A 19,551-nucleotide genomic window follows, 5' to 3' on the forward strand; every position below is an offset into this window, starting at 1 on the left:
CAAGGGAGACCAATCACGAGGACGGAAAAGGGGACACGAGCTGTTCGTTGTCGATCATTCCAAGATCCCACATCGTGAGAGTATCGTGATATTGAGACCAACCCATAGGTCCAAAGAGAAACTAGGCAGATTTCGCTCTACCCACATAACCGGACCGAAACCCAAAGAAACAAAATACTGAACGATGGATATCACCGCCAAGAAACCCACAAGTCCCCCTTTTTCTTCTTTTCTGTTACTCTCTCATCATGATTGAGGCAAACTCGTCGTCTGTTGCGAAAATCAGTCAGCATCAATCACAACACCCAGCCCAGCTATGGACAAAGCTGGAGAAACGAGAGAAGGGACTGAGTGGAAGTCTTCTCACAGTCAATTGATCCATCACCATCCTTGTCGGCCATTTGAATCATCTCATCAATCTCCGCCGCAGTCATGTTCTCGCCCAAGGAGGTGAGCACGTGGCGCAGCTCCTCGGCCGAGATGGTGCCGCTGCCGTCGCGGTCAAACACCTTGAAAGCGTTCTTGAGCTCCTCCTCGGCGTCGCCGACCTGCACCTTTTGCGCCATCAAGTTAAGGAACTCTAAAGTCAGAATCCGTCAGCATACGTATCCCAGAGGATAGGGTCTCGAGAAGGCGGAGGCGGTTCCATCTCACCGTTGAAGTCAATGGTGCCATTGTTGTCGGCATCGACCTCGTTGACCATGTCGTTCAACTCGGTGTCGCTGGGGTTGAGGCCGAGGGACCTCATCACCTCGCCAAGCTCCTGGGCGGTGATGTCACCTGCAGGGACAATGTCAATTTCCGTGATGGGATGGAAAAACAATAGAGGAATCGCATATAAAACAAGAAGGGTATAAAATAAAATGAAAGAGCAAGATGAGATGGAAAAAAGAGTCTAAGCCACTCCCCTCTCCCGCGCTCATCCTACCAAAGAGGGTTCAAGTCGAGTTTCAATGACCCCCCAGTTTGTCGATGGAAGGAGGCGAAGCAAACCAAAAATCAAAGGGTTCGTGGAAGAATATAAAACTGACCTGTCCCATCCTTGTCCTATTTTGCGCAGATAATATGTTAGTAAAGATGATCGATTTGAGGTCTGAAGAGCATGTTGCGCAAACTCCTCACAATGCGCCGCCAGCCTGATGGAAAGGTGGAAAGGGGGAGGGGCATTGAGGCAGCCCATGAGAGAGTGACGGAGGGGTCAGTGAGAACTTACGAAGAGGTCAAACACCTCCTTGTACTGCGCCCTTTGCTCTTGAGTCAACTGTGCAGCCTGTCAAATGCATGTCAGCTGCAGCTCATTGATAGTCTCTCATTAAACTGAAGATGCGAATTCTCACCATCTTTTTATGTGGTTGTCTTTTTTTGGGTGACTGGATTTTGTTTGTGAAGGAAGATTTGGGTGAGTGAGAGGTGGTTTGAGACAGGGAAGACGGCGTGGGACAGCTGAAAGCGGGGATGTGACTTCGAACCCCGCACGGTGTGGGTGGTGGGAAGAGGAAGGGGATTCATACGGTCTTGTACAAAGAGCCGTAAGTAAGGTGGTAAGGTGGGTTGGGCTGGGCTGGCCATGGTCTAGGTTGCATCAACGTTTCCTTGTTTAGAAGCCCAACGGTCATCATTAAGTCAGCCTTGTGGTGGTGATGTGATATGTGTGACTGGGCCTGCTGTGTTGTGTTTGATGGGCTCAGGCGATACATAGCGACTGACAGTGGATGGAACATGGGACCTGCTTGACACGGTCCGGCTCAAGGCTGGGAGTGCCTGACTTTTATTTGCTATTATTTGTCTACCAAATTTGCTTTCCTCTCCTTGAGCATCGCAATTCGACGACGTCTTTTACCTTACTTAATTCATTGTAGATCGATCGATATTATCGTGTAGATGGCAAAAACATCAAAAACGGCAAAAGTTATCAGGGGCCCAACCGCGATTCGAACGCGGGGCCTCGCCCATTCAAGCTATGCTGAAGGGTTTTTAGACCCGAAGGGCGAATCATACCTCTAGACCATTGGGCCTGATATTGTTGGATGAAAATTATCACCGCAACCGCGGCTAAGACTGCGAGGGCGTCAACGTGCAATCGCTGAAGCAAACGACGGGGAGAGAAGCAGCCTTTCGCCTGAGTTGGGGGACAATGCCGGCTATTTGAGCTCAACCCGACAAGCCCAGCGCACTGATTTCATTTCCCGCCATTACATTGCCAGCAAGAATGACGTCGACAATCTTCCATCAACCATCGCGCATCGCCGAGGGGAGGCCAGGATAACCAAGGCTCTGCTGCACAAGTTGCAGGACAACCATCGTTAAGTGCCATTTTCATCTTGTGAGCAAGACCAACGCATCCACCCGCCCGCCGCCTACATCGGAAAAGCCAAGCCTCCCCAAGTCGAAAGACCACGCGACCACGTCCGTCTCGTACTGCCGCGACACCTAACCCACCGCCAAACCTTTCCCTTCATGCAACTGTCGGCCGACCTGCGAACCAACCTTACCGATCCCGACTATTCCCAACTGGCGGACCCCCAACCAACGGCATTGACCTTACATGATGACCCCTCCAGACTCCCCCCATCCCACTCCTGGTCGCAGACTCGCAGGGGAAGGAAGAGAATGGGCGAAAAAAAAGCACCGGTCGGCCCCGCGCCAAGCTGCCCGCACGCCAACAACTCCCAGGCCTGTCCCTCGCCTGGGGGTGAAGGAAAAACTTACGATACACCGATGAATTGACCCCGCCAACGCCATTTCCAGCGAGCAAGTCGACGCGAGACCTACCTTACCCCCGGGAGTTGGGAGACGCTACCGACCTCCCACCCATTGGATAACGTAGCCCAGACTCCCCAGAGGAAAGGAAGAAAAAAAAATTTGACCTCCGATAACGCCCTTCCCTCGTACGTGTGCCGCGTGCGGTGAGCTTTCCGCACCGCCAATTCCCACTCCTAGAGACCGACCCGCACTATTATTTCTTCGTCCTATCCTGTCCGTTGCATTTCTTAAGGTAATGTTTCTCTCCTGTCCCTTTGGCTTCAAGAGTTCTCAAAAGTACCTCTACCCCGTGTGATCTCCCTGCTCTCCCGCTCCCGTGCCGGGTACCCGCCCCGATAGCAGACGAAACTACGTTCACGACATAGCCCCTCCACAGACACCAACACCAGACGAGTCACAAGATGCCCTCCGACCCGGCGGCGGCAGCGGCGACAGAGCCAGCACCCTCTTCCATTCTCATCATCGGCTCCGGCGTCTTTGGCCTGACCACAGCCTACGAGCTCGCCCAGCGCCCCCGCTACGCCTCAACAAAGATCACAGTCCTCGACCGCTCTCCGATCCCCGGCCCCAGCGAGGACGCCGCCTCCGTCGACTCCTCACGCATCATCCGCGCAGACTACGCCGACCCGGCCTACGCGACCCTCGCCGCAGAGGCTCAGACCGAATGGCGCAAGACCTCCCACCCTTCTGACCTCGGCGCAGAGGGCCGCTACAGCCAATCCGGCCTCTGCCTCGTCGCCGACCCCATCGCCACGGCCTCGACCTCGTACTTTTCCTCCTCCTCCTCCTCCTCCGCCTCAGCAGCAAAGACCAACGCCGACGCCAAGCAAAATGCCAAGAAGACGTCTCTCGAATACGTCCGCGAAAGCTACAACAACGTCGTCTCCCTGGCAGGCAAGGACGGCGACAAGATCATCAAGGAGCTGCCCACGCCCACAGCCATCAAGGACTACCTCGGCACCCCCGAGGCCCCCGGTACATGGGGCTACATCAACCCTCTCGCAGGCTGGGCCGACGCCGGCGCCTCAATGTCCTACCTCGCGCGTAAAGTCGTGGCTCTCAACCGCGTCACCTTCATCTCGGGCGTCGCGACCCGCCTAAACTACACACCCGACAAGTCGACCGTCACAGGCGCAACCCTCCAAGACGGCTCCGTCCTCTCCGCCGACCTCGTCGTCGTCGCAGCCGGCGCCTGGACCGGCGCTCTCGTAGACCTCTCCGGCCAGGCCATCGCCACGGGCCAGGCCGTAGGCTACATCGACATCACCCCAACCGAGCTCGAGGTCCTCCGCAAGATGCCCGTCACCCTCAACTTCAGCACCGGCCTCTTCATGATCCCCCCCTCAGGCCTACAACTCAAAGTCGCCCGCCACGCCTTCGGCTACCTCAACCCAACCGCCATCCCCCACCCATCGCCCCAAACCCCGTCCTCGACAACCTCAACAGTCTCCCTCCCCGCAACCCACCTCACCGACCCCAACCTCAAATTCCCCGCCGAAGGCGTCGCCGCCCTCCGCAAAGCCGTCCGCACCATCGTCCCCATCCCCGCCATCCACGACCGCCCCTTTGTCCAGACCCGCCTGTGCTGGTACACCGACACCCAAACAGGCGACTTCCTCGTCTGCCACCACCCTTCGGCGCGCAACCTCTTTGTCGCCACCGGCGGCAGCGGCCACGGCTTCAAGTTCTTGCCAGTCCTCGGTCGCGAAATCGTAAACGTGCTCGAGGGCCGCGGCGACGAGGGATTTACCGAAAAGTGGCGGTGGAGGGAGGTCAAGAGCAAGGCGGATGTGACGGATCTGTACGAGCATATCATGACGGAGGACGGGAGCCGAGGCGGTATCCCTGGTCTCTTGCTGAAGCAGGAGCAAGCTAAGTTGTAGACGTGCGACATATTCTCTGCGCATTCGGTGTCAAGATCATATTGACGTAGGTACATGCTGAATGTAGATACCATGCAGCAACCGTAGAGATAGAGCTGTTGAAAATGTATAGTCATCAAGTATTTATCGAGAGCCGCGAATAACGATGCAAATGTCGAGACAATTGTGAGATCAGTGAAGTAAGAGATGGGCAAGTGTCTTCAGGAGATTATTGTAATACGTAATAACCGGATAACAACTTGAGCGTAACAGTTGCTAGGTCACAGATCATTATCACTGAGGGGTCATGGAGTTTCATGAAACCGGGTGTTGACTTTGTACTAAAAATAATGAATGCCGTCTTGTCAACTCGAATCAAACTTGCAGACTAAACGCAAAGTAAGACTAGAGTGATCGGTCTTGTCACCTAAAGACTGGCAACGTTCATTGCAAAACCGGTTTCCCACATCCACCTGCAGTCCCTCCCGACCTACTGTCCAGGGGGCAACTTCAACTCCGTCGTTATTCATCCCCCATCCGGTCTGAGACCCCAATGCATCTAAGTCGAGTCCATTAAAGAACGGCGAGGTCGACCTGCGCATCTGCCGTCGACGGTGCCACGAGCAGTCTATGTAGTGCCGCGGAATGAGAAATCTTGTTCTTTTCGTTTCAATCAACCACCTGACCGGAAACTTCCGGCCTAGGTTACCTCCTGTACCAACGCCAATGCAATGCAGCGGAAATAAATCAAGTAAGCAGAACGGGCGTCGGTGACTTGTGTCATGGCCATGTTGCCAGATGACGGACGCTCGAATTTTTTTGGGTTGTGTGCGAAAAAGTTCGTGGTATCGTGAAAAAAGGGTTGTCTAGTCGTACAAAGTCGGTAATTTTTTGTGTGGTAGTAGTACATCGATTGGGTCGATGATCTGTCCTTGTGTTCAAGAGTCTTTTTAGACCTTGCGGAAATCTGGCGAAGAGTTAGTAAGTGAAGACTGAAATGACCGGATAGGTACTTACCCTGAAGCACGGGATAGATCATCTCGAAGGCCTGGTAAATCTCCTCTCGCACCTTGGCACCGGTGAGGACGATTTTGCCGCTGACGAAGATAAGAAGCACAATCTTGGGCTTGATCATGCGGTAGATGAGACCAGGGAACAGCTCGGGTTCGTAAGAACTGAAGTTGTGATGGCGCGAGGCAAGACCCTCCAAGCGGATGGGAAACTTGATATCACAAGAGCCGACAATGTTCTGAATCTTGAAGTCCGTGAACTTGGCGTTGAATCCGAGCTTCTGGATGATACGAGCGTACTTGCGGGACGCAAGCTTCGAGTCATCCTCAGACTTGGCACCGGTGACGACCATCTTGCCAGAAGCGAAGATCAGGGCGGTGGTCTTGGGCTCACGGATACGCATGATGACGGCAGCGAAGCGCTAGTAGTTCATCGTTAGCGACAGGTTGACTTAAGTCACGAGTCGTCAGGTCTCACCTTGGGGTTGTACTCTGCGTTTCTCGCGTGCAGGGCAATCGTCTTGAGGTCCAGGCGGCAATCCAAGTTTACCGTGGCAACGATGTTCCTTGAGTAGGCGAGATAAGCCTCATTGAGCAGAAAAAAGATCACTCATGATATACATACTGCAACGTAGGAGTCAAGCCACTTCCACCCTGTGTCGCGGCCGGCGTCGCAGCAGGTGTCGCGGGTGTCACCCCGGTACCGTTTGCAGGTTGCTGACCGTTGGGCACAGGAATCTGTCCGTTGACGGCAGCCTTATCACCGTTCGCCTGGGGAGGAAGCTCGTGAGCGCCGCCGGGGAACGAGAGGGAACCAGGCGCGGTGAAGGCCTTGGCCTGCGCTGCGCTCGTGGGATGGGTTTGAATCGCCTCCATGATTGCGGTTGATGGATGATGACCCGAGACCGGAGAGATGAGCAGATCTGACGCCTCGCGAATTAGTCTCTTGTATCAAACGCGATTGTAGTAATGATAGAATATGAAGCGATACTCCAAGTCTGCGACGGTGAAGTGATAATGTAACAATGTGTAGTGGGTCATGCGTGTCGATATTGTGCTAATGGGGAGTGTTGGTGAGGTGAAAGATGTAGTAATATTTATACGTGGAAGGTTGAGGGGCCAATCACGAGCGCCAGCCACTCCACACATTTGTGGTAGGTAGGAAGGCACGAAGGAGATGGGTAGGCAGGCATATGGGGGAAGGTACGCCGCCCACGACAGAAGAGGAAGGAAGAGGAAGGAGGGCCATACCAGTTGTTGGAGATGAACAAATAAATGTCTCCCCTACAGTGCCTACTGGACAGTAGGTAGGTAGGAATGCGCGTGTATCTTGCGATGCGACTTTTTTGCGATCAGTGCCAAGCTTGTGACAGCGGCGGGAACGGGATGCAAATGGATCAAGTGAGGTAGGTCGACGAGAAGGTCGTGGGTTTCGTAGGCGTCGCTTCGGTGATGTCGCGAATGACCCAGATACCAGCAATCAACTCGACGTCTCTGGATACCTCGTCACGGTTCAAAGCACGGTGTCTCTATTCGGCGACGGTGCGTGCTATGTCTACAGAGTGCAACGGACTCGTTCTCGACCTGGTGTGTCGTCGGAAGGGGTTCGCGCGGGAAGTTTGACGAAGGGATGTCTCGAAAGGAACGTATTCCAGTTCTTTTCTCGTCTCAGAGTACGAGATCCGGGGGACTCTTTCAGTTAAGAAGATATTCCACTTGGGGTTTCTGAGGATTGACAGGTTCGTCGGCTGGTTAATAGGGAGGGTAGGTAGACTTCCGATGTTTGGAAACAGAGTCGCAACAGCGAGCTTGTTGTCCAGAAGGATCGCGAGGAAGTAGTGTGTGTGTGTAGGTTGATGACAGCAGATGTGTCTATCGGTCTGGTGATGTTGCGATGACGATGATGACAGGGACGATGCGAAATCGTATCTCAAATCGTGATTGGAGGTTTGGGGATGGATTGAGTGGGGGTGGAGAAGGAAAATTAGAAAGGCCGAACGTGAGTGGATGACTACGCAAGGCCGTCGGTCGGAGCTTCCGCGCAAGAATTTCGAAACAAGCGGGTTGGAGGGAGGCCTGCCTCTTTATAATTTTGGCCATGGCCTACCTGAGCAGTCGCCCCAACGACACCCCCCTGCCACACAACCCAGGGGCCCCAGGCAGCCAGTGCGCCGTGGCGGTTGGTCCTGCTTGACATTGCTTGTGCTTAGCGGCCGCGCTAAGGGCTTGCGCCCAATCAAAACACCAGAAAATCTTCATTTTATCTCCTTCCTGTCCCCATGTACCCCTGCTGTGACCACCCCAGCCCCTGAAGTATCGCAGCACCGCGTCCAAGGTCTCTCTACTTTGCAATGTGAAATCCATTGATTTTCTCCCCCTCCAAGTCTCTTTTTTTGCGACAATGCATTCTGGCCAGTGCTTACCCTTCTTTTCTTACCCTTTTTCTTCCTCTCCTTGCGTTGCTTTGCCTCTCTCACTTGCCTCTGACGCGCCCTTCTTACAGCTGCCAACCTGCCACTGGCCCGTTCTCGGATTACTGCCAGGTTCCCTTCACCACCAGAGGCTGAGATTCCCTCCCTGATGGATCCTATGTCATCATCATCTGCCATCCTCTTTTTTTTCTCTGTTGCCCCGGAGCCCGCCTACTTTCTTGCCCTTCTATTTTATCTATTTTCCCTTTTTTTTTTTTTTTTTATCGTTGCCCCCTGCCAGCTGTGACTCGACTCGCCTACCTTCCTGGCCCATCCCTGATGGCCACACTTTTTTCAGTCGGTCCTCCCTCGTTCTTCCGTCAACGCAACCCGGCTTGATCATCCACTCCGATCGCAAGCTCTTCTCTTCCTCGCTTTCATTTCGGACCTGTGGACAAACTGCGACCTTGACCTACCGCTTCCCTACCACGGACGCGGCTTTCACACACTTGTCAGAATGCAACACTCTCCATCACCTCTTGCCACGGCCTTACGACGCGACGGGTCAGCTCTCAGCAGCAGCAGCAATAAGACTGACATCACGGCTAAACCAACCACATCTGACAGGAGAATGACGACGATTTCATTCGCTCCAGCCCTGCGCTCAAACAGATGAATCGGAACGAATGGCGCGTCTTCGTTTGCTCATACCGCAGTACGGACTACGGATACCGCACTGCGTCCCGCGACAGCTCCAGCCCAAAACCCGCCAAAATCCAGCCGGGTAATAGGCCGTGGGCCGTGTCAAGACCATCTGGACGCCAACCAAATGCAAAATCCCACTGGCGGCGCTACCTCGTACGGGTACCGCTACCACAAACGCTACCCGTAACCCACGACCTGCCGACCCATTCCGCCATTCCGCTCGCTTCTTTCTCCTTCTTCCCAGTCTGCGGCCTGCCAGTCCCGTCTGTCGATAGTCCGTACGGATATCTATCCTATCCGTCCAGGCAAGCCTAGCAAGCAAGCCAGGCAGGCTCCAACAGGCTCCTCAGCGCCGCGTCAGTCTCTTTGGCAGCTGCAGCACACCCACGACTCCATGAGTTCAGGAGTCCAACCACTGGGGGGTGTTGGTCTGGATTGACACCGACTGGGGCCCCCCCTTCCATCCTCACCCCTTTCTGACCTGCCCCCCCTCCCTCCCCCCCTTTTTATGATTTTTTTCATCCTCTCGTCCCAGCAACCCAAGAGTTTTCTTTCCCTCTTCCAACCCTCTCACCTCAGTCTCCAACCACACGCTAGCGCTCTGAAACGCTGAGCCTGCCCCCTACTTTGATGGCCTCACTGACGATCACCTCCGACACGAGCTCTGTCAGTGCAAAGCGGCGGCAGCGGCAAGAACCAGCAACATGAGCGAACGGCCTCGCCGTCAAACCTGTCAGAAGGGTCACCAGACCACGTTGTCGGCATGTCGCCCGGACGCGAGGACACGACACAAACGCGGGGACCGAACAACAAGGAACAAAAAGGGACCGTCATGACCACGGGCAGGAACGCGAAAACGGCACCTATTTTTCATGGCGTCTGCACTGCTTTCGGGCATTCGCGGTCTGTTGGCAGAAATTTATGGGCCGTGGCAGCAAACAGACGGCTTGCGACGTGTGAGTCATTGACTTCAGACCGGCTCCAATCGGCCAGTGCCAGCCATGGCAAGGGGGGGGGGGCAAGAGGGGGAAAAAAGCATTGAGAAAAAGGGCTGGGTCTGCCAGTCTGAACAATGGTGCGTGTTTGTCGCTCGCCTCCCACTTCTTTCTCCCCCTAGGCCCCCGCAACAAGACTGGCGCGTAAAGTACTGGGTACGCGAGCCTTGCCACGCCGCGGCCCATCACTGGGGAACCTCTCTCTCTCTCTCTCTGGAACCCGAACTTTCGCCCGATGAAAAACTCTGTCGACATCCACCAAGGCCCTTTTGCGGCTCGCCTTTCCCCAAACACATTTACATATCGTGTAAGTTCGCTCATACACACGACACCTCTTGAGCTCAGCTCGCCCTTCTTCGTCCGCTTGACTTCGATCTAGCCCAAGCATGGCTGGGCGTTGCTTCGCCATGGATGCAGAGAAAGGGCGCTTGCAGCAATATTACAGATGCGAATTTTATTGCAATCTTACAACAAGGTATCGGGTACCAGGTCTCTGGCGAGACTGTGGTAGTGGTCCGTGCACTCAGAAGTACCTCTGGATCCATCCCAAAGTCGAGGTACTTCGTCCACGTCTTCGGCTTTGCCCTCGCGACTCATGCATGTGCGAGCCCCATTGCACTAAAACCTCAGGCCAATTTTTTTCCTTTTTTCACACCCGAACCTCGTGCTTGCAGCTGCTGCTTGCTGCTTGCCAGGTGCTTGCTTTTCTATACGGTTTTAAGGCCGCATCTCGGCCTTGCGGGCCCTGCCAAAGCTCCATCTGCACTGCGACTCATGCAACTTCAACATTAAACTCCCAAAAGTCCGACAGCCTCGTTGGAACATGGAGGTGGCTCACTCTCGCTTACACTTGGCACCACACTCTCTTGAGACTCTGTCACGCTGTGTCGATCCTATTTCTGCCTCCATCGCGACGCCCAAGGTTTGGCTGCCCATCGCACTGCCAGTTCTCGCTTTGGGCAGCGGCAGCAACTACCTTGAGTTCCCAACCACCCTAAGAAACCAAACAAACCCAAAGAGCTACACGACTCGATGAGCTGGCACGCAACCAACGCGATCCGACGAGATCAAAGTACGCTTGTCCAACTCGAAGCTGCACGCCACTGAGACGGCCTGAGCCCGCATTCTTCACATCCTGCAATGTGTCCCATACTTTCGTAGTGTTGTAGGCTCCCGTTCCAGCCTCGCCTAACGCATGGAGTCCAGGAACCGCAAGTGTCTCGCAAGTCGCATCGCACCCTTGGTTGTCTCCGATGTCGTCCCCCCCCCCCCCCCCCCCCCCCATTCCGCATCCCGCCTGAGTCGAGGTCTACCTCCGATCGGGAGCCACTCCGTGCAGTCGCGACTTTGGCACGAGGATAATGCTATTCCTGCAGGGACTCATTCGCGGTGTGTGTGTCGACTTGATTCAGCATTAGCCCCATCCTCTTCCTCCACCTTTCCGCTCTCCCTCAGATTGATCTTATTCAATCCATACCATTGTCAATCACGAGCCGAACGACGTCGCAACAGTCGGGACCCCTTGACTTCGGCCTTTGTCCTTCCAGAACTTCTCCGTCATGCTGGCTGGAAAAGTGTTGGGCATTCGTCTGATATGCCACACACTGGCACACACACTCCCAAGCCGGGCAAAGCCTAGATGGGAAACCGTGTGTCGTCATTCATACACTGGAGGAGTAAGGGTATCGCTGCGTCGTTTTTCTTTGGCCGATGCGGACCGATTAAGGTAGTCAATTGCGCTGCTGGTTGGTTGCTGTTGTTGTTACCTCTTGGGATTGGTAAATGGTCTGCGCAATCACATGGCAAACCTCCAGGTTTTTCTTTGTCATGAAATTTCTGCCTTTTACTCATTTTGACGAGTATTCTGACTATGAATACTCCGTGCAACTGCTCCCTATCCTGGTAACACAATCCATTGACACCGGCATTCAACTCGGGGCCTCTATGCGTTCAAAGCCATATCCTTGACCCCTTGCATCTAAATTTTTTTTTGCCATTTTCGTACCTTCGTCTTGGGTAATATCGTATAAATATCTCATCTGTTTTGTCTAATCTGATGAAGGATATGGCAGCAACCTTGAAAGTTCGAATCAGATGGGATACAAGACAAGACCTCTCTCTGTAGATACTCCATGATGCTGAAGGGATATATATAAAAGTCATCTCATGACATGTAGTACTTGGGTCCCTCGCCGCCCTGCGGAACCTGCCAGTTGATATCCTGGTTCGGCGCCTTGATATCGCACGTCTTGCAGTGGATGCAGCTGTAGATAAAATACCGTCAGTCAAAAACGTTCCCTTGGCGGTAGCAGGGCAATAAGGGGGGAAAGAGGGGGAAACTCACTTTTGCGCGTTAATCTGGAACCGCACCCCAAGCTCCTTGGTATCGTCCTCAACATACTCATACACACCCGCCGGACAGAACCGGTTCTCGACGCCCTTGAACTTGGGCCACGTCTCCCGCGTGTGCTTCTCCCAGTCCTTGACTTGTAAATGCACCGGCTGGTCCTCCTCGTGGTTCGTGCCCGTGCGGCTGACGCTCGTGAGGATATCAAACGAGATCTTGCCGTCAGGCTTCTCATACTCGATTTTCTGGAACTTGTCTGCGCTACCTGTCGCCGCGTGGTCTGGCGTCTTGTGCTTCAGCGTCCAGGGCACGCGGCCCTTCAGGACGTACGCTTCGAGACCGGAGTAGGCGATGCCGCCGTATAAGCCGAGCGGGGTGTGGAATGAGGGACGGAAGTTGCGCACTTCTTTGAGTTCTTTCCAGATGGACGACTTGCGGAGTTTGTCTTCGTAGTCGTACAAGAAGACCGTGTCGCGCGGCTTCTCCTCGGCTTCCTCTCCCTCTCCCTCTGCCTCCTCTGCTGCCGCACTACTGGAAGAGAGAGCGCTGAAGGCGGCCTCGGCGGCGAGCATGCCCGACTTCATGGCATTGTGCGTGCCCTTGATCTTGGGCAAGTTCACAAAGCCAGCCGAGTCGCCAATCAACGCGCCGCCGGGGAACGCGCATTTGGGAATCGACTGGAACCCGCCCTCGATCAACGCGCGCGCGCCGTACGTGAGGCATTTCCCGCCCTCGAGGACCTCCTTGTACATGGGGTGGTGCTTCATCTTCTGGAACTCGCCATAGGGCGAGACCCACGGGTTCTCATAGTCGAGCGCGACGACGAGGCCGATACTGACCAAGTTGTCTCCGAAATGGTACATCCAGCCGCCGCCGTAGAGGTCCTTGGATAGCGGGTAGCCCATGGAGTGCGTGATGGACCCCTTTTGGAACTTTTCCGGCTGCACCTCCCACACCTCCTTGATACCCAGCGCGTACGTCTGGTGCTGGCTGTCGCGGCGCAGGTCGAATTTCTTAATGACCTGCTTGCTCAGGCTGCCGTGGCACCCCTCCGCAAACAGCGTGCAGCGCGCGTGGAACTCCATGCCGCGCTCAAACGCGTCCTTGGGCTTCCCGTCGCGGCCCATGCCGAGATCGTTGGTGGCGACGCCCTTTACGCTGCCGTCGACCTCGTTGTAGAGAACCTCGGAGGCGGCGAAACCGGGGTACACCTCGACGCCGAGCTCCTCGGCGCGGTCGCCCAGCCACTTTGTGAACTGGTTCAGCGAGACGATGTAGTTGCCGTCGTTGTGCATCTGCGGCGGGGTCGGGAGGGGGATGGCGGCGGACTTTGTGAGGAAGCGCATGCGGTCGCCGCCGGCGGGCGTGGCGTACTCGAAGCGGTCCGGGTTGTCCTCGGACAGCCAGTCCGGGATCAGCTCGTCAATGGCCGTTGGTTGGATGACGGCGCCCGAGAGGATGTGGGCGCCCATCTCGCCGGCCTTTTCGAGGAGGAGGACGCGGAAGTCTTCGTTGCCCGCTTCGTTGGCGAGCTGCTTGAGTCGGATCGCGGCGCTGAGACCGGCGGGGCCTGGAGTGTTGAGGGCATTGTCAGCTCATTGAGGATTTAGACACAAAGTAGATTGCACGAGGGTGCAAGGGGTAGACTGGTTCCGTACCGCCGCCTACAATGACAACATCGACCTCATCTGATTCACGCTCAATCGTTGCCGGATCGAATTCGTCGTCGTCATTGCTCCGTCGTGTCCTACTCGTCGTGAAAGTGCGTGCGCCCAGAGGCCTGAAGATCGTAACACCGGCAGAGGCCCGTGTAGAAGGTAACCTCCCCGTCGTCGTTCTTGAAGTGGTTGTTGAGCTGCTGGTGGTGATGGTGGTGGTGGTAGCGGTGGTGGCGAGTCCTGCTTGGGCGGGACGTGTAGTCCGGAATCGACACCTTGAGAGGTTGCGCGTGCTGCGCTGAAGACTCCTCGCAAGAGGTGATGCCGAGGTGTTCATCTTGGCTATGTAAAAGATTTGTATGCGCGCGCGTGTGCGTGTATGCTGTAGTTGATCGTGTCGTAAGATGGGGTAGGAGTTTGTCCCTTTCTAGTGAATCGGACTACCGCAAGGAACGTCCAAGTCGGCGTGGGCGTAGGTTCGCTCCGTTCCCTCGTGCGCTTTGAGAAGGGAAGCCGAAGAAAGCTAGTGACGCGGGTGCAATTGGTGTTTCTTCCTCTCTCTACGTGCCGTATGCACCACTTTATCAAGTCACCTTGTGGTTCGTCAATTGGCAGTGGTGCGGTTCAAAGTCTAGCGGGACCTGGAGAAATGGAAAAAAACACGGCGGCGGATCCTTTTCAATAGACACTGGGGAAGTCTTTGACGAGCTTCGTTTCTCTTCCCCCCCCCCCCCCCCCCCCCCCCCCCCGGTCTCTAATACGTAATGCGAGGGGTGGTCAAAATGCTTGTACTGCCGCCCACCAGCTCGGGCCCTGGCTTCTGTGGGTGGTGATAGCCGAGAGAAACCGGTCGTGGTGTTTGGACTCGGTCAGTACTTCTGCAACGCAGCTATCTGCAGCTTCAACATCAGGTAGACTTTTGGTATTCTTGGATGCTCTTTTTACAGCTGAAAGGTACCTGCGTAGCAATGGCCGGGAGAAGCCGAGTGACTCCAAGCAAGTCGAGTAACCGTCCGACGCTGCAAAGAGTTTAACGTCTGGGGCACCGAGCTGCAACCGTCCAATCACCGCCTCCAAATTTCAAATGTGAGCTGGGTCCCTCCGATGTCGTTTCGGCAGCAGGGGGAGCTGTTGCCGTCGGCGTAGCCTTCATTTTTGCCAGACAGAGAATGATACGTTGAATCGAGGCATTTGTGGGTGCAATTACTCTGTACAATTCTATATAATTACTGGAGACAGTCATGGCATGATGTACATGACGCTATTGACGCTATTGACGCTGTTGTTTTGTTTATACACCTTCAAGCACAATCAAACTTGGGTTCGAGTTGGCGCTATTGTCTTTGGTGTCGCTGCATAGCTGGGAGGCACATCTTCCTCTTTGGTGCCCCAGTCACTCTCCTTCGAGCCGACGGTGAGCTCCAGTACACCGCCGTGGTAGAAGAACTCGTGGTTTATCCAATTTTTCGTGTATGGTTTTCCGTCCAGAGTGGCGCTCTGAATGTAGATACCCTCGGCAAGTTCTTTGTCATCTTTTGCGACCTTTCGGATAACAGCGGGCTTAGCCCCCCGGCTCTTAAGCCGTACCTCGGGGAAGAAAGGCGGGATGACGAGGTACACGTCTTGCCCCGCGACGGGGAAGAACCCCATCATAGCAAGCGCGCTGAAAGCCCCCATTGCACAGTCATCATTGCCAGGAATGCCGTTGATCGTGGCGTTGAATTGCGAAGGAATGTAGCTCCGCGTGGTGCGGGAGCTGAGGCCGGGTCTACCCGCGTAATGGAACTGGAACACTGTAAGGAACGCCTGTTCGTTGCCCATGTAGACGATGTTGCCGCTGTGGTAGTATTCGAGCCTGTCGGCAAACGCATCCCGACCTCCCATGAGCTTGATCAAGGTTGCCATATCCTGCGGTGCGAAGAACGAATACAGCCATGGTGAGCCCTCGTATGTCGCCTGGGCAGTGTCGAAGTAGCAGAGATGCTGCTCGGTATTGGGCGAACAAATACGCGTGTTCTGGTACGTAAACGAGCCATTCATCAACTTCGGCATCAGGAACCCCGTATACTTCGTCCTCTCGACCTCCTTTTTGTCCTTGTCTTGGATGATGTCCTCTTGGGCCGGGTTCCAGAGATTCTGCCAGTTGGCGCTGCGCTGCATGTATTTCTCAAAGTCTTCCTTGTGGCCGAGTCCCTGGGCCATCTCGGCGATGCAAAAATCGTCGTACGCGTACTCGACAGTCCGTGAGACAGACCTACTGTGTGGGCCGGTCGACACTTTGTCCATGTGATCTTGTGCGATATATCCCAAACCAAACCAGCTTTGTAGGTTGCCGCGGCCTTCGACGCCATAGTGCTGAGGTGCCACTGCAAAACTCATGTTAGAGGCTGCTTCGCTATGCGAATCCCAATCACATACCTTCTGCATCAGAGACCACGGCCTCGTATGCGGTCTTCCAGTCAACCCCGTTGGTCATATTCTTCAAGTACGCGTCTGCGATCACGATATCCGCGTTCGAGCCTCCTTGGCTGAATCCCTTGCAGAAAGACATTCTGCAGTCTGGAAGCTTTCCTACAAATCTGAAGATATCCAGCAGTGTTCGTACCATCTGTGTTTGAGCTTCTGGGTCTATGATGGTCAGGAGTGGATGCTGTGCTCGGAACGAGTCCCAGATGCAGTAGAATGAGTCAAAGTACGGTTCGGACGACTCCCATAACGGGTTTTCGCCGGTGTAGTTCTGCGGTGACAGCAGACTCCGATACAGACCCGACCAGAATACGGTCTTCATGTCTTCACTGACGCCTTCCGTGCTGATATCCACCGCTGAGAGCTTGTCAGCCCAAGCCATTTCCGCAGCACGTACAGTACCGTCAAAGTCGAATTTGGGGATATCTCTCTCGGCATTCTCGCAAGCTTTGTTGACAGAGATAAAAGAAAGGCCGACTCTGGCAAGGATCTGGTTGTTCGTGGGACGCTCAAATTGCAGCCACGCGCCAGCGGCACCAGTAGGGTTGCGAATGCCACGCGTGAACTCCGCTAGATATTTGTCTGTCACGCGCGGGTTGTCCCCCTCGAAAACGCCGGATTTTCGTATAGGAGCGCCCCGAAAGTCGGCGCAGAAGAAGGCCCTGTAGCTACCTTGACCGAAAGAGGGCCTGAAGGTGCCGTCGCCAACGACACGGCCAGACTCGTACACTTGAATGCCTCCGCTCGACCTGCTCTGAGCAATGTCCGTGAGGTCAATGAGAATCAACGGGCTGCTCACAACTTCAACCGTGTTGAGGTTAGCTACGTTTTCGTAAGATACGGTATCGTTTGGTGAGAAGTTGAAGCGGAAGAGAGTTGTGCGCTCCCCAGCGGTCATCTCTGCGCCGACACTGTTGGAAATATTGACAGAAAAGTAGCCCGGACGGGCCACAACGGAGTCGTTTACACGCCAAAGGCTCCGTGATTCTGTTGTAAAGTTGCAGGCGAGATAATCATCATCGGGGCATCCCGGATGAGGGAACAGAGGGAAATTGCCTAGAGAAGGCGACTGTACTATTTGTAAGTAAGATAGCGTGGAGTTGGGCTGATGGAATTGTGGATGCCTACACCTCCGGTTCCTGTTCAGATTCGTCAGCACCAGAATAAGATTAACAGATGTTGTGACAAGTTACCAGAGTCATGTAAATGAGAGAAGCCGGTGATTTTGGAGTTGTCAGATACCCAGCCAGCCGCATTCTCGGCTCTAGAGTCCGTGTCTGCACAGGCTTTGGCCATTCCTAACGGCAACGTCAGAGAAAGGTATGTGTGGTAACCAAAGATGTTGTATCACTTACCATATGGTAATGATGCGCCAGGAAACACATGGCCTGAGGTTTGGTCAGCTGTATAGTATCAAGTGCATTAAGCAACCTCACTAACCTCCGTTGGTAGTTCCGATTAGTGGGTTGACATATCTCAGAACGGCTCGCTGGGCTCTGAAATCCGGCTTGGTATTGATTAGATTGATGAAACCGCGGGTCCCCGAGAGAGGCCACCAGAGGACCAGGCAGACGACGACAGCAGCGAATACCGCCAGTCGGATAGGTCGGGACAGACCGATGGCTGGGACGAGGAGGGCCATCTTGGTTGAGGTCAAAGGCTCCTACTCAAATATGGCCAGCAGCCACTCAGATGCCCTCAAATCAAGAATTGAATTAGTCGAACAGAACCTCTGCCCATTAGAATGTCTCCAGGGCCGGACAATGACTAGCTCGCCGAAGTGGTTGATCTGCTTATGCGGTCATGTGGATGTGATGCTAACAAACCCCTGAAGATGTGTCAGTGTATGTCTGTCAGGGCTGCCCGGAATACACGGCACCGGCAGAGTTGCAACTTGTTGATAAAAGTGGTGAGAGGTGAAAGTTGATGAAGAAGAAGCCAGAGCTGCACAAGTGGAGACGTTTCTCGAGGAAGGCTAGGGGATAGCTGTGTGTCTTAGGCCCTGACGTAGGTACGGATAGCTATCTGGAGCTTGGTAGGGATGGATGGCATTCCTTGGTGTGCGTGCAACTCGGTTCGGAAAGTGACGACCGACCAAGTGGACAAGTTCAACTTCAGCTGAAGTCAGAAGTCAGGCAAGTCTCGGCAGCTCGTGCTTTTCGCTCCGTCCCTTTGGTTCAAAGCGGATTCATGCAGCAAGTGCGAACGATAATGATGAGATTCGAACGGCTAAGTGTTCGAAGCTTCAAGGCACATGCCGCAGAAGGGGTAACAGGACACATGTTGAGAGAGATGGGGGCAGGCAGTCCTTATTTAAGAAGCCCTCCAAATCGTAGTATGGTAGGCAAATAGGCCGCCCGATGGGATGGATGGATGGGGACAAACAAGGGTTCTATTTCTTCTACCGTACTACTCCATGTCTCTCTGCCTCCTGAAGTGTCTCGCTTTGGAGCGACCAGCCCAAAAGGTTAACCTTATCGACGCCATCGGGTAGCTGGGCCACCAATTGACATGATGGATAATCTGCAGATGGCCGGCCCTTTTCCGAGATGGCGATACCTATTGCCTGGGGATACAGTCTTAGCACCTATTTGGACAGCGGAATCTCTGTTCCAAAATCCCAGTGTGGTTAGGGCTGAGGGGAGTACAGGTCATGGAGGTGTCGAAATCTGGCCCGAATAGCGTACCATGCCGTGTCTGCAGGAAGAAGCGACGCCAAATCAAGCGGGTCTGACGGGCTGACGGGCTAAGGAAGCAGCTGCAGAGCGAGCCTGATCAGTCATGGTGGCCGCATTGCAGTAACCTTTAGCTCCGAGGTGCTTGAATTACAAACCTTGTCGTCACAAATAAAGTTAAATGTTAGTGCAATTTGTGCCGAGTCGCCGAGTCGCCGAGTCAGCCATCAACAAAGCCATTTCCTAACAGAAACACCGCCAGAAATACCTCCAAAGAGTACCCTCAGTCTGACAGTCTCCAAGACAGAGAGCCACGTGCCCCCCTTCCACAACCCACCCTTTCTCTCGATCATCGCATTCTTCTGCATGCCTTGATTCTCACACTGACGCTACTGAAGCACAAAGACGTAGTCCGAGATCCTGTAACGGCCAGGTCCATTATCGCGCGCAAAGTCTCTCGTTTGCTGGCCTCGTCACATCTCCTGCGTTTACCTCAGAAGCCGAGCGAGCATAGATCATCCCGACTTGGCTCTGGTTTCCAGTGGGAAGTCCAAGCGGACTCTCTCTCCGCGCTCAGTTCCATCAGAAGCACACTCTGATTATAGCTCAACACTGCAACCCAAGATACCTTACATCAACAGAAAGCTTCTGGAACACGT

At 54.4% G+C, this 19,551-nt stretch overlaps 6 protein-coding genes and 1 non-coding gene across 7 annotated transcripts; 2 read left to right on the forward strand and 5 right to left on the reverse strand.

Moving 5' to 3' along the window:
* Nucleotides 1-42: 42 nt before the first annotated feature.
* Nucleotides 43-1,588, reverse strand: BDP81DRAFT_217024 (calmodulin). Its single transcript, XM_060582731.1, has 6 exons — nt 1,338-1,588; nt 1,214-1,270; nt 1,032-1,047; nt 655-780; nt 368-580; nt 43-270 (listed from the first exon to the last, which is right to left on the reverse strand). The coding sequence occupies exons 1-6, from the start codon at nt 1,338-1,340 to the stop codon at nt 236-238; spliced, it is 450 nt and encodes a 149-aa protein (XP_060445601.1). The 5' UTR covers nt 1,341-1,588; the 3' UTR covers nt 43-235.
* A 328-nt stretch (nt 1,589-1,916) lies between these two features.
* On the reverse strand, nt 1,917-2,015 carry BDP81DRAFT_t167. The gene has a single exon. It is a non-coding gene; the product is annotated as a tRNA-Pro (tRNA).
* A 1,149-nt stretch (nt 2,016-3,164) lies between these two features.
* On the forward strand, nt 3,165-4,646 carry BDP81DRAFT_449107 (FAD dependent oxidoreductase; the record flags this gene model as incomplete). The annotated part of the gene is made up of 1 exon (XM_060592366.1): nt 3,165-4,646. The coding sequence occupies one exon, from the start codon at nt 3,165-3,167 to the stop codon at nt 4,644-4,646; it is 1,482 nt and encodes a 493-aa protein (XP_060445602.1).
* A 929-nt stretch (nt 4,647-5,575) lies between these two features.
* On the reverse strand, nt 5,576-6,511 carry BDP81DRAFT_449108 (transcription factor; the record flags this gene model as incomplete). The annotated part of the gene is made up of 4 exons (XM_060592367.1): nt 5,576-5,592; nt 5,643-6,057; nt 6,114-6,201; nt 6,261-6,511. 4 exons carry the CDS (start codon nt 6,509-6,511, stop codon nt 5,576-5,578), a joined length of 771 nt encoding a protein of 256 aa, XP_060445603.1.
* Nucleotides 6,512-9,780: 3,269 nt separating this feature from the next.
* BDP81DRAFT_426434 (uncharacterized protein) lies at nt 9,781-11,012 on the forward strand. Its single transcript, XM_060590293.1, has one exon. It carries the CDS (start codon nt 10,133-10,135, stop codon nt 10,742-10,744), a length of 612 nt encoding a protein of 203 aa, XP_060445604.1. The 5' UTR covers nt 9,781-10,132; the 3' UTR covers nt 10,745-11,012.
* An 898-nt stretch (nt 11,013-11,910) lies between these two features.
* On the reverse strand, nt 11,911-14,088 carry BDP81DRAFT_318716 (electron transfer flavoprotein-ubiquinone oxidoreductase; the record flags this gene model as incomplete). The annotated part of the gene is made up of 3 exons (XM_060584377.1): nt 11,911-12,010; nt 12,091-13,663; nt 13,752-14,088. The coding sequence occupies 3 exons, from the start codon at nt 14,086-14,088 to the stop codon at nt 11,911-11,913; spliced, it is 2,010 nt and encodes a 669-aa protein (XP_060445605.1).
* Nucleotides 14,089-15,062: 974 nt separating this feature from the next.
* On the reverse strand, nt 15,063-17,859 carry BDP81DRAFT_318930 (family 92 glycosyl hydrolase; the record flags this gene model as incomplete). Its single annotated transcript, XM_060584399.1, has 6 exons — nt 15,063-16,117; nt 16,170-17,286; nt 17,346-17,356; nt 17,411-17,515; nt 17,573-17,605; nt 17,658-17,859. The coding sequence occupies 6 exons, from the start codon at nt 17,857-17,859 to the stop codon at nt 15,063-15,065; spliced, it is 2,523 nt and encodes an 840-aa protein (XP_060445606.1).
* Between the last annotated feature and the right edge of the window lie 1,692 nt (nt 17,860-19,551).

Source organism: Colletotrichum phormii (genome assembly GCF_030913505.1).
Source record: "Colletotrichum phormii strain CBS 102054 chromosome Unknown BDP81scaffold_9, whole genome shotgun sequence".
NCBI classification, from domain to species: domain Eukaryota; kingdom Fungi; phylum Ascomycota; class Sordariomycetes; order Glomerellales; family Glomerellaceae; genus Colletotrichum; species Colletotrichum phormii.

Bases quoted from the DNA above. Each gene is read 5' to 3' on its own strand.
- BDP81DRAFT_426434 (XM_060590293.1), top strand. From the start codon at position 10,133: ATGGCTGGGCGTTGCTTCGCCATGGATGCAGAGAAAGGGCGCTTGCAG.
- BDP81DRAFT_217024 (XM_060582731.1), bottom strand. The intron at 581-654 runs GTGAGATGGAAC...TTCTGACTTTAG, and splicing joins TGGCACCATTGACTTCAACG to AGTTCCTTAACTTGATGGCG. The intron at 271-367 runs GTGAGAAGACTT...TTTTCGCAACAG, and splicing joins TGGTGATGGATCAATTGACT to ACGACGAGTTTGCCTCAATC.